Source organism: Camellia sinensis, chromosome 8 (assembly GCF_055761805.1).
Source record: "Camellia sinensis isolate YWXY chromosome 8, ASM5576180v1, whole genome shotgun sequence".
Lineage (NCBI taxonomy): Eukaryota > Viridiplantae > Streptophyta > Magnoliopsida > Ericales > Theaceae > Camellia > Camellia sinensis.
The window spans coordinates 189513280-189531050 of NC_138968.1; the positions used below are offsets into that span (position 1 = coordinate 189513280).

At 31.3% G+C, this 17771-nt stretch overlaps 2 protein-coding genes across 2 annotated transcripts; both read left to right on the forward strand.

Annotated features, from left to right (window-relative positions):
- The first annotated feature begins 2775 nt into the window (after positions 1-2775).
- LOC114266901 (Rab3 GTPase-activating protein catalytic subunit) lies at positions 2776-12472 on the forward strand. The gene is made up of 14 exons (XM_028207858.2): positions 2776-3235; positions 3333-3427; positions 4044-4244; positions 4903-4994; positions 5496-5680; positions 7656-7837; positions 9064-9408; positions 9492-9556; positions 10450-10498; positions 10636-10792; positions 10900-10984; positions 11330-11399; positions 11646-11786; positions 12028-12472. Exons 1-14 carry the CDS (start codon positions 3124-3126, stop codon positions 12331-12333), a joined length of 2085 nt encoding a protein of 694 aa, XP_028063659.2. The 5' UTR covers positions 2776-3123; the 3' UTR covers positions 12334-12472.
- Positions 12473-15626: 3154 nt separating this feature from the next.
- Positions 15627-16337, forward strand: LOC114266932 (uncharacterized). The gene has a single exon (XM_082884830.1). The coding sequence runs from the start codon at positions 15674-15676 to the stop codon at positions 16145-16147; it is 474 nt and encodes a 157-aa protein (XP_082740956.1). The 5' UTR covers positions 15627-15673; the 3' UTR covers positions 16148-16337.
- The last annotated feature ends 1434 nt before the right edge of the window (positions 16338-17771 follow it).

Here is a 17771-nt window from a genome sequence, read left to right on the forward strand (position 1 = left end):
TTGGTACATTCATTGCATACTAATAGCCCTCAAACCACCAATTACAACTTATGTCATTATTTTAAAATTATTAGTGTGTTTGGTTTGAGTTTTTTGGATTAAATTTTTTGAAAATTAAATTTTTTGATTTTCGTATTTTTTTGTTTTTAGTGAATTTTTTAAAATTTTAAATATTTTTTGTACTTTTTTAAATGCACCTTACTTAGATGTATCTAAAAAGTAAAAAAATTGTGAAAAAATATTTTAAAAAATTAAGAAATACATAAAAATACAAAAAAATACTGAATTCTTGTATTTTTTTTTGTATTTTTGGTATTTAGTGAATTTTTAAAAGATTTTTTTTATAATTTTTTTACTTTTTAAGTGTATTTATGTTAGGTGTGTCTAAAAAGTAAAAAATTTACATAAAATATTAAAAAAATTCAGTAAAAATAAAAAAATACGAAAAATAAAAAAGTATAATTTTCTGAAAACTGCTTTTAGAAAAATGGAACCAAGCAACCTCATATCTTACAAAGAGAATAGGCAAGGTTATGCATATTATATTTTTCATAATTAATAAATAATTAAGTGAAAGTACAACAATGAAGTCCAACTAGCCATTTGAAATCTACACATGCATGCAAATAAAATTCATGTAGCATGTATGATGAACCTGTTTTCAACATTGTAAATAAAATTTAATAAAATTAGATCATATAGAAAGGGACAATGATCAACAGTCTTTCTTGTTTGTTCCATCAAATTGAATAGTTTAATTTATATATTTTTTTTCATCCTTGTGGGCTTGTAGCAAGAACAAGGGCCAGCTCATAATAGAGTTATATTAAAAATAAGTATTAGTGATTTATGAAATGCTTAATATAATTATTTTGATTAATTAAATTTCATTTATAATACAATGGTAAAGAGTAAAGCTTGGTTTGCCAATATTTTTTTTTTGTTGCTAATTTGTCTTTATTTTATTATTTTATTTTTTTAAAGCTCTGTTTGGATCGCGAGTTAACAAAATAAAAGAAATGACTGTGATATCTAATTTAGGCGAGAAAAATAAATAAATAGTTATATTTTCTTATTATCATGTTTGGGTGAGTAAAAAACTAAAGTATGTGATATAAGAATACGAGTGCATTTTTTATTTTTTATTTATTTTTATCTTTCATATTTTGATGAGCAATCTTGGTAGTATAAAAATACATGCTAATAAATTTGTTTCACCCAAAATCTTACCATTTTTTGTTAAGAGTGTTATTAAATGAATCAAACTACACAGGGTTGGACTCTTCAAAAGATTGAATACAATTTTAAATTTGCTAAATTTTCAAACTAAGTTTAAATAACATATTGTGCAATTTGATAAATTTACATACACTATAACAAATTAAAATACTCAAGCTAAACTATTGTTGGATTTGTTAAAAGCCCATTCAAAACCTGAATTGTTAGGTAAACAAACAAAACTTCAATATATTTGAAATTTTCTAAAAATACTTTTCAAAAAATTCTACTTTATTGTTTTCCATATATATTTTTTATTTTTACTGATTTTTTAAAATATTTTAAGCAATTTTTTTTTAAAATTTTTTTAGACACACTTAATATAAATACACTTAAAAAGTATATTTTTTTTGAAAAAATCTTTAAAAAATTCACTAAATACTAAAAATACAAAAAAAAAATTACTAAAATTCAGTATATTTTTCATATTTTTGTGTATTTATTAATTTTTAAAAATATTTTTCACAAATATTTTATTTTTTAAACACATCTAAGTAAGATGCATCTAAAAAAGTAAAAAAAATGTTTAAAATTTTAAAAATATTCACTAAAAACAAAAAAATACGAAAAACAAAAAACAAAAAACTCAATTTTTAAAAAATTTAATTCAAAAAACTCAAACCAAACATACATTAAATTTTTAAATCAAGATTGAATAAACTATTTGAGCATCTCTCATGGAGCTCTCAAAACACTTGCCAAAGTTATAATTTAACAATAGTGATAAAAAGTGAGTCTCCAATGACTTGCTATTTTACTTGCCAAATATGACATATGTCATATCTGTTCTCAAATTTGGCAAATAAAATAGCAATTGCCAAACATGTCACATAAGTAAATATAAACATATTTGTGGTTCCAAATTCAGTTGAAAAAACAGAATTAAAACAGTAGAAACCAAGTAATTTTTCAAATTTAATTTTTCTATTTAATTTTTCAAATTGAATTATATTTAATTTTTTTTCTAATTTTTTTCATTTTTTATATTTGTCTAGTGGTGAATAATATAAATATATAATTATTTTTACAAATAGTTAAAAAAAGGTCGACAAAAAAATAAACAAAAATAAAATCACAAAAAAATCTATATCCAAACAACATCTACAAACTTGAAGGGAAAATTGGTTGAGATTGCCAAAATAGCAAGTGACCATTGGAGCACCATTGCTATATTTGACAAAATAACACTATTCATTGTCAAATTATAGCAATAACAATAGTATTATAGCAACAACCATTGGAGATGTTTTTATGTAACTTATTTACGGCCTTATTTCATTTCTCACTAAACATGTATCCAAACATGTGAATAGAATTTTTTTTTATTTTTTATTTTTCTTCTTCGAAGTGTAATATATTTTTTATTTGTAAGAAATTATAGTTTAAGAGCATCCAGTAGCATAAAAATTGAATAAAAAAATATCATTAAATTAAAAAAAAAAAAATTGTTGTCCCGGCTAGCATAAATACTTCGAGTCACACCTTAGGGCTAGTGAAAATTTGCTCCGATTCATTAATTTCAAGGTCTTAAAATTAGTCGAGGTGTGTAAAAATTTAGCCCGAACAATCAGATTAAAAAAAATAAATAAATAAATAAATTGGCTAGCACAAATACGAAAAGGAAGAGTACAATAGAGATTGAACTCCGGGATCGAACTTCCATACTGATGCTGATGCTAATACTAATGCTAATATAAGCCCACCCCCATAATTAATTAAACACTCCACCATTTGCTTCTCTGTACTACTCTCCCTTATTCTCTCTCTCTATCTCTCTCTCAATCAAACAATGCCCTCAATTTCTATACTTGGTTTCAGTTAACCTACGCACCCCCGGCGCATGATATGGAGGGGTCGTCCATTGTATCCAAAGCTAGGACCGCCTTTCATTCTGCGGCGGCTAAGGCGGAGAGAGTCTTCACGGACATTACAAAATCTGATTCCTCAACCGATCGTGGTACAATTTCTTTTTTCTATTTTTGGACTTTGAATTTCTTTCCATTTTCTTTTTCCCTTATTTTTTTGTTTTTGTTTTTGAACTATCTATGTCGAAGGAAATGTCTATATTGATTCAATCGGAGAAGTTTCTGATAACAAATCCCCCAAGACCCCTAATTCCGATTCTCCGAATACCGCCTGCGAGTCAAAGGTCGGTTATTTTTATTTTTTAAAATTTTAATTTAATTTTCATTTCGACTCTGATGTTTGTTCGTTTGAAAATTAATGATCTTGTTTTTATTTTTATTTTTTGACTTTGTTTGGGTAGAAAAGCAGAAGAAAATTATGGGAAAGAAATTTAGAATTTGGATTTGATCTTGTTTTGGATTCATGTAAGATTGCCAAGACAATTTATTTGATGAAAGTTGATGAACACAAAACAAACTTGAATTTTTTTAATATTCTGTTGGGTTTTCAAAATTGAAAATACAGCTTGAATTGAGGCAAGTAGTTGCAGCGGTCTGAGTTGAATGTAGATTTTGTTTCCTCATGTCCAAAAAGAGAAAAAGAAAAAGAAAAAAAAGAGGAGAGATTTTTCAGTGTTGTTTCATTCATTCATGCACACAGATATGAAAATAGTGGAAAACTTCCAATATTTATCTTTTATAAGTAACAAATTTTTGTAAATTATGCAATTATTTGTTTCTAAATGTTTTTCACCGTCACCCATTTTTGATTTACTTTCAATTAGACTGCTTCTTTTGTTGAGGAAAAAAATATCTTTTATGTACTTTTGTTTGAAAGTATTTAAATTTATTATGATGCAGAGTCACCATGAAGTTGAATACTGTACGAGGAAACAGGTTCCATTAAAGACAAAGCAAGATTGGCATGAGAGATTGAAGAACATTAGAATAAGGAAAAAAGGTGTTGAAGATTTTGATAAAGCTGGAAATCCAACCATGTCATTTGCAATTTTTGATGAAAACTTGTACCTTATGAGCATGACCAATGTTTCTGAATCAAAGGTAAATTTTTCTTTCTCATTCTTTAATCAGATAAGAAAGGAATCTATGAAACATGTTGAAGTCTGTATTTGTTCCATAATTGGACCAGCTGGAGAGTACACATGAACCTGAGTCTTTAGATATGTAGAGTGTTCCAGATTCCCAATGGCCATTGTTTAGGTGTCTTTGGGACTTCACACATTGGAATAGAAGATTTGAAAATTTAATTATTATCCTACATACATGCATCAAATTCACACTTCCATGGGAACCCTAAAACTATTAAAATTTAAGATAGGACTATACTGTAATAAGTGGCTTATTTTTTATTTTTAACAATCAGGAGGAGGAGAAGGGGATGGGGAAGGGGAAGGGGCATCACGTAGTGGTGAGACTCGAACCCAGGCATCACACTTGGTAAGGGAGCATTTCGTCCACCAGGCCAATTCCTTGGTCTCAAAGAAGTCTAGTAAGAGTGATGTTTTATGTTCGTTGGGGCCTGCACTATTCCAGTGTGCTTTAGGTGGATTAATAGATTCTGGTTGTACTTAGCGGTTTGAAGGGTTATGGTTTTTGAACTAATAAAGTTGATTCTTAAAACTCTCGTCTTTTTGCTCAAAATGATATATTATTTTAAGATTTGATAAATTTTCTCATGAATGAGATCAATAATTTTCAGGGTTCAGAAACAGGTTCCTCGCCAGAATGTTTGAGCAACAGTAGTATTATTCCTCCAGCATCTGTCATGAAGCTATTGGCTATAGCTGTTGAGTAAGTATTTCTTTTTTTTTTTTTGGTTGCCATTTTCACAGTTCTTTCCTTTTCTTTTAGTTTTGTTGATCATCATCCATATTTGGTGCATTGCTATCATAGTAGATAAGAACTTTAAAAACTATTATATATGTTCAAATGTACTGATAAATGTATGTATATACATACATATATATATATATATATATATACATATATGTATGTTCATGTGCATAAGCTTTTATGAGATGATTATTTTTGTTATTTATTTTGTATTTTAATATTTTCTGGTCACTTTTTTGAGATGTACATAAAATGGTTACTATCTGGGACTTCATTTTTCTTCAATTTGCTGCAAAAGGATGCTTTGCCTATTTTGGATGTATCCTTTCATAATGCCATTGTTAGTAAAGGATTGTATAAGAACCAATCTTTGCTCTCAAATGGTGTTTCTGAATGTTGTGCCATAAATTGTGTTTATACATTTTTTTCCCTTCTCAGTTTTTGTCTGGACTCCTTCAGGGCAGGAAAGAAGTTTAACTCAGTGAAAGATCTTCTAGCATCATCCAGAGGTTCTTCGCCTGTGAGGGAGAGGGCCATCTCTGCAGTGAAGTCATTAGTGCTACGTGAAAAGGAAGAAAATTTCTCAACTGAGTTTGGTGGTGATGAGAAACTTCTTTCTCTGATAAATTTACTGCTTGATGCAGGTATATGCTCAATTTGGTGACTTTTGTAAATGCCAAAATGAATATTTGTGCTGTTTGCTGCAGCTTAATAGGCTGTGCATGTCTTTATTTTATTTATTTATTTTTCCCCGACTATGTGCCAGACCGTTTGTTGTAACTTCTGGTTACAACTTATTCTGTGAAATAGTTTAAACAAGTCGCAAAAAGTTGATTATCCCGAAGTTGGGGGCTATGAAGCACCAATACTTCAAAATGGGTGCCATATCGGTGTCAAACACGTATGGGATATGTTACTTTTTGTAATTATTCTTTTTTTCTAGGACATTTTGGGGGCACTTTACATAAGTGCATGTCTTGTGTTTGGACACGTCTCAGAAAAAATATATATATAAAAAAAAATAAAAATAAAGAAAGTTGATTAGGGGTCAAAGTAAAATATATGAAAACAAAGATGATTAGGGGTCAAAGTAAAATAAAAAATAAAATATAAGTGCGTGTCGGTGTCAAACATCTTTGTGAGTTTCTTTCTTATTTAAAAAAAATAAAAAATAAAATTAGAAAGTTGATTAGGGGTCAAAAGTAAAATATATGAAAACAAAGATGGAGGAAAGTGAAAATAAAAATATACTCACATATACATTGATGCCTCTTATATTTTGTGCCCTAAATTTATATTCATGTACATAGAAGATAAAAATATATATAAAAGTTTTATTTTTGCCCTATGAAGCATGGACACGTCAAAATGGAAGCTGTGGTGGTGTCGGATACGGGAACACACAGAGGACACGGGGACACGCCGAGGACATGTATGCGACACGCCAGATGGCGTGTCCCCTTGATTTAATTTAATTTTTATTGCAAGGGACATGGCGGAGACACGGTGGGGACACGCGTGTCCAAATCTGGACATGCCATGGGACACGGTCGGCGAGAAGAGTAAATGAAAGAGAAAAGGAGTACAAACCTAGTCGGCGCCGTAAGCCTTGCTCTCTCATGACTTCAATCTCGAGCCAATCGACCTCCATCCAGTCCATTTCGACTAGCGATAGGCCTTCAACTTCGACGATCCAGTCCACTTCGACTCCCTTCGACTTCGATGATCCAGAGCCCTTCGATTCGACTTCTCAGAGCTCTCTCTCTCTCTCTAGCCGTCGCCTTCTTAGAGCGCTCTCTCTCTCTCTCGCCTTCTCTTTCTCCCTTGCAATCGCGGTCGCGATCGATCACTCTCTCTCTCTCTTTATCTTCTTGACTGATATATATAACTATTATTATTATATATTATATAATAGCTATTATATGACACATAATATACTTATAAGATAATATATAATACATATTATAAGATAATATATACTTATAGATATTAATAAAATATAAGGCCTTGTTTGACATATACTAAAAAAGTCAAAAAGTCAAAAAGTCAAAAATTCAAAAAGTCACTATCTTATTTAAGTCACATCATCTTATTTAAGTCACATCACCTCTCTACAATATCACTTCAAACCCAATCCATACCCAACCCATATTTCATAAAAGTCAAAAAGTGCACTTATTTAGAACACCCCAAACCACCCCTAAATAAATACATGTATGTAAAATAAAATAAAAAAATTAATTAGAACACATTATTTAAAAAATATAATAAATAAATAAAATAATTAATGTATATTAAAATAAAAATATTTATAAAAAAATTAAAAAATTTGCCGTGTTCCTTACCGTGTCCATGCTTCATTTTGCCCCATATCCCCGTTGTGTTCATATCCAATTTTTTTCAATATTGTCAAGTCCCATGTCCTTGTCCGTGTTCATGTTTCTTAGGTTGGGGGAGGGGTTCTTTTAGTTTTTGCTTATAGAGTATCAGCTTTCAGTTTGGAATAATCCGTAGCAAACAGGCCCATTACATCGTTATTTATTTATTTTTATTTTTGCATTTTGCATTATCCCTTTATGATCTTTCACTTCCGTTGTAATATATGCAAGATATTCGCAGAAGGACAATTTCCTGGTAGGAAGATTGGCACTGATTCAGATATGCCAACAAACATGACATCTTTGCCAAAGGATATCCATGGTGCTCCTCCAGAAAGCTTTGTTGTTAGACTTTCTGAAGTCATTGGAACCTTTAAAACCCTACGGAAAATGGCATTCTTTTGGTACAAGGTTGTTAGCGAAGTAAGTGTAATGTATATCATATTAATATGAAAGGTAGATGACAAAGGAAACTGTGACCTATGTCAATGCTGCTTGTTCTAAAATGCATTAATAAGTGATTTATGTTACTTAAATTTACTCATCTTGTGAAGACATAAATTGTTTATTGCTCACGCATATTTGCAAATTTGTGTTTCCAGCAACTTAGCGCATCATCATTATTAAATTTATGAGTTTGACATAGTTAATACAGCGCACGATGGATAGTTTTGATCCATGAAAACTGTCGTTCTCTGTAAAATTTCATTTAACATGTCTATTAGGCTTATGTGAATGTACTGAAGCTGAGCATTTAAATTAGCCTCAACCAAGGCACAATTTGGCATTCCCTACAAAGTGTACTTTTTTATCTTTTTATCTTTTTAGGCACATCATCTCTTTACTTGCACATCTTTTCGTAAAAAGTCAATAATTATACTTATTTAGATCATTCCAAACACCCTCCTACTCTTGTCAGTTTACTTCTGAAAGTCATTCATCATGCTTCAACTTTTCCAACTTTTAGTATAGACTTCCTATCATAGCTTCCTCATTCATTTCACTTTGTAATTGGTATGGATATTGATGTTATAAAGGTGCATCACCACTCCAGAAAACTCATGGAGTTGAACTTCATAGCTACTATTCATTCAGGAAAAGATTGTAAGAGGATAACATATCAGTCCCACAATTGAACTATGCAGTCCTGTAATAAATTTACCTTTCCAGTGCATGTGTCACAAAAAAATAAAGTAAAATAAATATATAATTGAAAGAGGAAGTGTCACTTCCAGTGGACTGACTTAAAGACTACCTACTTTTGATGCAACAATCCTAGAGCTTTACCTGTAATTGCTGTATTCCCATTGGGAGAACTTTCTTCTGTAGAGGGTTTATAGTTTAATACTATGCATCTGGTGTACAGAGGTTATGCGTTTTTTTAAAACAATTACATAACTCGTAAAAAATTGATCCATGTTTGCCTGATGGTGGAGTTAACTAGTAAATACATCTCACATTTTCACAAGATAATTAAATTCCTCTGTGGCATTCAACTTCTAATTTCACCTTGTATGCCATTCAAACAAATTTGGGATTGATGAATGTCTGAGTTTGACTACTTTACTGCTAGTTGAGATAGAATAAACCATGCTACTTTCCCACTAATCTTTAGCTGATGGGTAATTTGTGAATCCTTTGACTTGCAGCTGAGAAGACTTTGGTCTGAAGGGCAATATGTTCCTGGCATCCCTCCTGACAATATTCCAGACTTAAATTCATGTCTTATCTATCAGAAATTACAGGTTATCAACTGTTGTATTTCCAGAAAAAGGCGCCGCGACATTGCCACAGAGTCATTAGAATCTGTAATTAGGCAAGCTAGTTCAAACGTTGAAGAATCAGCTGTTTCTGAAGGCACCGTTCCTGTGACCCCTGTTTTGTATGCTAGAATTAGCACGGGGGAACTTGTTCTCCGACTAGGAACTGATAAACAATCTGACAATTTAACAATGCTGGAAAATGGGGAACCTGTTTATACCCCTGATATGCAGGTTTGGCCTATCCATCAAGCTATAATAATTACCTTTTTTAACTTCATCTTATTGTTCAGATCTGTGTACATTTGTGAATGTAGGAAGGACCGTTGCTTACAGAAGATCTTATCAAAGAAACAGAGGAGCTTGTGCTACGAACAGGGAGGTCAGTGTATTGAGTAAATACCATCTAACTGGCCTATTTTTCAGATACAACTTATTGCATTACTTGAAGACTGTATATTTGATTTTGTAGCTGTATTGGAAACTAATGTTGTTAATTTGAGCTTTCCAACCATCTTGCAGCCCCTTTTTCCTGGTTGGTGCAGTTGATTTTAGATTTCCTCATTGAAAATGTGACATTGATGTTGAACTTTTATTTACTTGATTGATAAATCAAAATAGTTCAAATTGAAAGAAAGGACTATAGGTGTTGCTTGGTGACACTGTAAGATCGATTGTTTCAGCAACTGACGAGGAATTGTTGATTACTTACCTCATACTTTTAGTTCTTCAATAAATTAGCAATTTTGAGTCAATGCTTGGTTTTATTAAGGAAGTGGCATTATTAATCAAGAGTTGAGAGATAACGTGTGCTAGTGCAAAGTTCCGTGGTTAGAGAAAACCGGGATTTAGATCTATGAAATCCCATTGTTTTGTTTATGACTGCAATTCTTTTTGTTTTTGTTGATTGAAAGTGTACAAGTGTCAAGTTTATAAGAGCCAAAAACTTAGCAAAGGGCAGTGTTTAATTTTTTTTTTGATAAATAAAATTTATTAAACCAAGAGCATCAAGAAGATGCTAAAGAATACAAAAACAGGAGCCCTGAAAAGGGGAACACCTAGCCAATTACATCATCTATGAAATCTAAAAAAGAAAACAAATGTGGATCCACCCGCCTAGACACCCAGCCACACAGAACTCGGAGAAACGTGTTTTGTGAAGGGCAGTGTTGTTTATTGTTTCGTAATATGCACTTTACATTACTTTTATATAGTTAATATTTCTCCTTTCCTCTTGAGGCATTCTTTGACAAATTGATGCTTTTATATGTTCAGTCTTGGTGCTGGGTGTTCACAACTCCTCTCGGACATGCAGGCTTTTAAGGTGATGTATAATGAAAATGTTTTTTCTTTTTTTTTTGGGTAATGTAGAGGCCTATATACATGGTACTGTGGTAAAAGAATTAAAAAGGTCAGGATATTGTCCAACACTCAATTCTGTTTTCTTTCATCTTATGTTAGGCTGCAAATCCAGGTTGTATTTTGGAAGATTTTGTAAGGTGGCATTCCCCACCTGATTGGACAGAAATGGAGCCGAGTGGTGACGCTGAAGTCACATCTAATAATGGTGATTTATTGTCTACCAAAGGTCAACTAAGTAGTCGAATGCAGAAGGAAGGTTAATCCTCTTACTTCATCATGCATTGCATAATTAGGTAAACCTAAAATTTATATGCTATCGCATCATAGATTTGCTCTCCTAAATGGTTGCTCTGTGGTGTTTAGGTAATTTGTGGCGTGAATTGTGGGAGACAGCAAAGCCAGTACCAGCTGTTAAACAAGCACCCCTCTTTGATGAGGACTTGGCTGTGTATGTTGCTAGATTTTAGTTAATGCCATCATGTTAGGGCCCTTTTGGTTGAGCAAATTAAATTATTTCATTTGAATTAACTAATTCTGAATATTTTAATTTATAAATGAATAAATTCAAGTTTTTGTTAGTGTTGAACATAACATATTTTGAATATCTTTGTTTTAGATTAGTAATCCCATGTTTTAGAAGATTTTATAGTTGTTTCTTTTCACAACCATACACATCTTAATTCATGAATGAGCTATTTCTAAAATTGGCCAATTCATATTTTTGTGACAATCAAATGGACCCTTAAAATTTGGATCTCAATTATAAAGGCTGTCATGGTGCTTTGCACTGCAGGGAAGGGATTCTGAATGACTTGGAGGATATTCCACCTTCCGAGCTTTTTGAACAATTGTTTGTTTCTCTTGTAAGTCATCTACTCATCATGCATTATTACATTTTTTCCATTAATTTTTAATAAATTTCATTCTATATATATATAAATATAAATTGAATGTTCTATTCTTGAACTGATAGTTGTCATTAACCAGAAGTTTGTGGCATTAGTGAGTAATTTGCATCTTAGGCCATTAGCAGAGGTGGCGAATTCTAAATTACTAAAGCATGGCTCTTTTATTGTCCTTATTATGTATCATTTTTCTAAAATTTTCAGCTGGGTTGCGGATTTGTAATTGCTGAGGAGAAACTCTCCACAAACAATAATTTATCGAAGCTGTTCTGTGAGTGCAAAGACTACATTATAACCACTTGTCAAGGCAGTGTCTGGACTGAGAAAATTGATGACATATGCCAGGTAGGTTTGCACAACTGACTAGAGATTTATGAACTGGCTTTTAGGTTTTATAAGTTTTTGCAAAAAATGTGTGACTACGTGGTTTGGACTATAAATACTCCAATACTTCCGGAAGACTATTTCTGTATACTGTGTCTGCTCAGATTTGGATTTAAATTAATGACAAAAGCAAAATGGTTGTAATATCAATACTTGAAGTTGATTAATTGTCGGAACTCATTAGTTTAAAATTTGTGTGTAGGTCTATGAAACAGTGGAGATGATGATACTCAAGCCAGAGGAAGCTGTAAAGATGATAAAGCAGCCTGAGGAAACCACCACCACTGCAGGTGAACCAAGACGCCGGTTCAAAAGGCTTAGCGTCATCTTTGGCAGCAAAGATAGGCACTCGGGTAAACCAGCATTGAAAGACCAGAAGAATGGTGAAGATAACGCAACACGCCAATCATTCTCATCCATATTTTCAAAGAAGCCTCCTAGGCCTGATGCCCCATCCTCGGCTGAAAAACCAGTTTGTTCTGTTGAAAATGATTGGACAGTCGTTTAAATGTGCTCAATTTCACTTGTAAATGTAAATTGTTTTAGAACAACAGCTCAGGGTTGACATTTGTTTGATATTGGATATTTCTGATTTTTTTGTTTTTTGAATGGAAAGAAGAAATGAAAAAGTTCTTTGATCTTCACTAGCTCAAGTTGCCAGGAAGCCCATGTCATTTCTTGCCTTTTTTTCGCTTTCACTTCTTGCCGATTTGCTTTCATTCTCAACTTCTCAGGTATCGTCATCGTTAGGTTTCTGGTCTTTGCTTGCCTGATTGGATTGGAGATCTTTCAAGATGATATCTGGGACGATAAAATTGGCAATCCAGTACACGAACAGGAGTACAGCACTGTCATCGTTATCAAACATGTTTTTCAATGCATTAGCTATTGCTGTGATTTGATTTCAATTTTGTTCATGAATGACACAGAATGTAATAACTGACAACTGACCTCGTCTGGAGTAAGATTGATATGTCGGCAGGCTTGGCCACGGAAGAGACACCAAGAACAAGTGAATTTGTTACAGCCTTTGTCTTCAGAGAAGTGTTTTGATACTTGTAAAGATGGCTAGTAGGCTGATTGCTGGTGAGCCAAAGCAGTTTAGCTGTGTGTTTTAGTTGTTGCGTATATTTGGGGTGTGAAAGGATGGGATAGATTGGAGAGGGAAAATGTTGTATGGAAATCATAGTCATGGTGATGATATTCAGAGTCTGAAACAATTCTGTTTTTTTCTTCGGAGTTTCTATTTAGGTATCTGTATAGATGGATGTGCTGCAGCCAAGTAAGTTTGGATAATGTTTTGGGCATAAGGGCGTGTTTGGATGGAAGGTAAATTGTTACCCATCACGTGCTTTCTAGTGGAGTGTGACCTACAGTTATGAGGTGTGAGAGACGGCAAAGTTCTGTGAGTTGTAAGCATTAATAATGCACCCATCCCACCCACCTATTCATACTGATAACATTACTCCCATCGTCTTAAAATATTAATTTTTATTTTTTTAAATATTATTTATTTTTTAAAAATTAAAATAATATAAATTTTTTATTTTATGTTTTTTTAAAGAACTAGAGAGTTTAAAAATTTTACTAAATATCTTACATGTGTATGAGACTCACACAATGTAGGTCCATGTGAGATATTTAGTAAAATTTTTGGTAGAATTTTTGGGATCTCTAACATTTTGTTTTTTAAATTTATTAACACAAAAAGTACAATTACTCTCCCTGTTTCAAAATAATAGTTCGTTATGAGAAATTTAACTTTTTTTAGTAGTATAATTATTATTCCTTAAAATAATTAAAATTTCAAAAATATCCTTTGATAGTGCAATTTTTTTAGGAATATCAATTGCCATAATTATACCTTTTGTGTTATTAATGAATTTAAAAGAAAGATAAAATAGAAAATTTATATTATTTTAGTCATTGGTTTTTGAAAATAGACTAATATTTTGGGATAATAAAAAATGGAATAAGGGACTAATATTTTGAGACGGAAGGAGTATGACAATTGATATTTCTCAAAAAATGTACAATCAAAGAGTAATTTTGAAAAATTAATATTTTTACAGTGTAGTAATTATACTACTAAAAAGAATTAAATTTCTTAAAAAGAATTATTATTTTAAGACGAAAAGAGTATTTATTTATTTATTTATTTTGTAGTAACGACTTCGACCTCGTTATTTATGTATTTATTTATTTTGCTTGGGTTGACCTCGCTATTACACTAGGGTTTTTTGGATTCTAATACAAATTCTAGAATTAAGTGAAAATTTTCAGTCGTATAATCTGGACAAATGGAAAGTATTGATGAAAGTCGAACTTGAATTTAATACGTGAAATAAATTTATTGTGATTATAAAATGTTATTGTTATACTATTTATATATATATATATATATATTTTATAAATAAAATTTTGCGGTAACAATAATAACGTGCACCAAATGGCATAGCATTACAAAAAATTAAGATTTTAGATATCAAAATTTAAGGATAAAATTATTTTTTAGGGACCAAATATTTTTGTTGCGAAAAGTGTTATTATTATATTTTTAGCAACGAAAATTAAATATTAGTGATGAATTATTATATGTCCTTTTGGGACAAAATTTTTTGTCTAAAAAATAAACCATTTTGAGAATAAATTATTTTGTCCATAGAAGTCTATGTATTAGTGACATTTTCAAAATTTTGTCACTAAAAGCTTTATTTTTAACTTTTCGGAATGATCTTTTAACAACTATTCTCATGACGATAGAAATTAGTTCCTAAATGTCTTTTGCAACAAAATTTTTACTTTTAGAGACCAAAATATTTGATTTCTATAACTCTTATATGCTATAGTGTAGGATACACATTCACAGCAACCATGAAAGGTGCAAAACTATAAGGGAGGATCTCTATTATATTATCAAAATTTTAAATTTAAATTAGTGATAAATTCTCATAATTATTTTATAATTCTTTGATGATATAATAGAAATATTCTATTACAAACATATAATGGGACAAATTATGACGGTAGTTCATATACTGTGCTCCTCCTTGTGTCATTTTAGTTCTTACAATTTTAATTGACTTGATTTTGATCCTAAATTTATGACTATGTTTCAATTGGTTCAATTGATTGCTACTTTTAACATTTTTTTTAATAGAAAATACGTACATAAATGGTATCTGTTATAGTTTTAAGGGCAAAAGAATGAACTTACTAAATTTAATGAGTTAATCTCAACAAATTTAATAATAATTTTCTATTAAAAACATTAATATCATTATTAATTGGACCAAATTGACATATCATCTAAAATTAAAGGTCAAATTTAAACTAATTAAAATTGTAAAACTAAAATAACACAAGAGACAAAATATAAAAATACTAATTGATAGAGAGAGAGAAAACTACGTAGAAAGAGAAGAACACTTACTACTACTGAAATGAGTTAGTAGCTATTCATGAAAACAAACCCTAAAGATGCAAGAAGTTATTATGAGTAATATTAAGTTTGATGAAAGAAATATCATAAAAGAATTTATGAAATTTTTTAATCATCTGATTAGTTTGTGGTATTATTGAAAAGTCTTCTGAATGAATGGTAATATAAACTTGGAGAGGTCAGTCGTGGGGTGGTGGGGCAAGGATTATTAGGGTTAGGGTTTCCTTTTCAAAGTTGACAGTTGAATGCATTAATCCCTCTCCATGTCTCTGTCTTCGGCTGAGAAAAGATGGCCATATTTAAAACTTTCTCACCCGCTTACTATTCTTCTCATCTCTATAAATACTCTCTTTGTAGTTCTTAATTCTCATCAAAAAGTCATCTTCGCAATCACTACTTACAAAAGATGACTTCTTGTAAGTTTCTTCTTCTTGTTCTTCTTGGTGCTCTTGTTTGCTCCACCAATGCTAGAAAGCTTGTGAGCTCCTCAAAGGGCTCTTTTGAAGACGAAAAGTTGTTTGGTCATGGCGGCGGTATAGGTGGCGGCGGCGGAGGAGGTTTTGGAGGTGGCGGAGGATGGGGGCAAGGGGGAGGTGCAGGTGCTGGTGGTGGAGCTGGCTTTGGTGGCGGAGTTGGTGCTGGAGGCGGCGGTGGACTTGGCGGTGGCGGTGGCGGTGGCGGTGGTGGTGGGTTTGGTGGAGGTGGTGGGTCTGGTTTTGGAGGGGGATCTGGTGGTGGGTTTGGAGGTGGGGTTGGTGGGGGAGCTGGAGGAGGTGGCGGAGGAGGGTTTGGCGGGGGTGGCGGTGGTGGACTTGGTGGCGGAGCTGGCGGCGGATTTGGTGGAGGATCTGGTGATGGCATTGGAGGTGGATTTCCTTGAGAGGATAGGACGCTTAAGATGTGTTTCCAAACCTTACTCTGCAAATTTTTCTACTATTTGATTGTTATGTGTTGAAGATGTATTGTTGCCAGCACAGATGCTTCTATGAATGAATATATGCTTGCCTTACAATCCAATTGTTATGGAAGAACAAACTATTTTAAATGAGAAGAAGCTAATGTTTTCTTCATATTTGGACTCTCTGACTCTGACAAACATATTCAAAAAAATTTTTATTAGGGAAATAACCAATCAATGTATGATTTAAAAAAAAAAGAAGAAGATTTATGGTAAAATTTATAAATTTTAATTATTAAAGTCATAAAATTTTCTATGAATATGTAATTATTTTTTAAAATTACACATGATTTGTAATTTCCCAATTTTTATTCCTCCAACAATATTTTTATACAAAACAATAATATTCAGTGTGTTTGGTTTAAGTTTTCTGGATTAAGTTTTTTGAAAATTGACTTTTTTGATTTTCGTATTTTTTTTGTTTTTAGTGAATATTTTTAAAATTTTAAACATTTTTTTTTACTTTTTTAGATGTACCTTACTTAGATGTATCTAAAAAATAAAAAAATTATGAAAAAATATTTTAAAAAATTAAAAAATACATAAAAATACAAAAAATGTACTGAATTCTTGTATTTTTTTGTATTTTTGGTATTTAGTGAATTTTTAAAAGATTTTTTTTACAATTTTTTTACTTTTTAGGTGTATTTATGTTAGGTGTGTCTAACAAGTAAAAAAATTGCTTAAAATATTAAAAAAATTCAGTAAAAACAAAAAAATACGAAAAATAAGAAAGTATAATTTTCTGAAAAGTGTTTTTTGAAAAGTGAAAATAAGCAACATTTTGAGAAAAATCATATTAAAAATTTGGTTATTTGTTTGGCAAGCGTACGGAAAATTATTGGGTACTTTACGGTCACGTAGTTTAGGATATTATGATTGGTGGAGAAAATGATACTTATTATTTTGGCCTTGAGATTTAGGGAGTCTAAGGCGAACTTAAAAAATGGGGCCTCTCTTACATTGAAAAAAAAAAGGTTCATGAATAAAACGATAAGTTATAACTTTTTTATTTGCTTCTAATCATAAAAAATTTACTTACACATATAATTATTAAAATTATAAACAAATATTTACTTTTATATATTAAGATAGGAAGCAATCATTATAAATACTCAAAAAAATAAAATAAAATATGGTCGTGTTGCTTTATAATTTAGCAATATTTAGTTTACAATTGAACCAACTATCACATAAACATTATTCTTCTCACATTTTTAGCTGCAAAATCATTAATGAAGCTTGCATAATCGAATTTATCCACCATGTCCTTTTCAATGGATAGCAAAGCTAACCCATTCAATCCGTGGACTGTGTTTTTTTTTTTTTTTTGGCCCCATGTTTAATTAGGCCTATAATATTTGGGTATTTTTTTTTTAATATCTAAAATACAAAATTATATTTGAGGCCCCCTATTTTCAACCCAAATTTAGGAGCTTAAGGTTCAAACTTCTCTTGCCTACCCTCAAGGCCGAGCCTGTCGAGAAAGATAAAAAGGCATGATCAATATAATGACTAATAAAGAAATATGAACACGTAAAATACC

Coding starts and splice junctions, on each gene's coding strand:
- LOC114266901 (XM_028207858.2), top strand. CDS start 3,124: ATGGAGGGGTCGTCCATTGTATCCAAAGCTAGGACCGCCTTTCATTCT. Junction 7,838..9,063: donor GGTACAAGGTTGTTAGCGAA/GTAAGTGTAATG, acceptor TTTGACTTGCAG/CTGAGAAGACTTTGGTCTGA. Junction 10,793..10,899: donor TAGTCGAATGCAGAAGGAAG/GTTAATCCTCTT, acceptor TGTGGTGTTTAG/GTAATTTGTGGCGTGAATTG.
- LOC114266932 (XM_082884830.1), top strand. CDS start 15,674: ATGACTTCTTGTAAGTTTCTTCTTCTTGTTCTTCTTGGTGCTCTTGTT.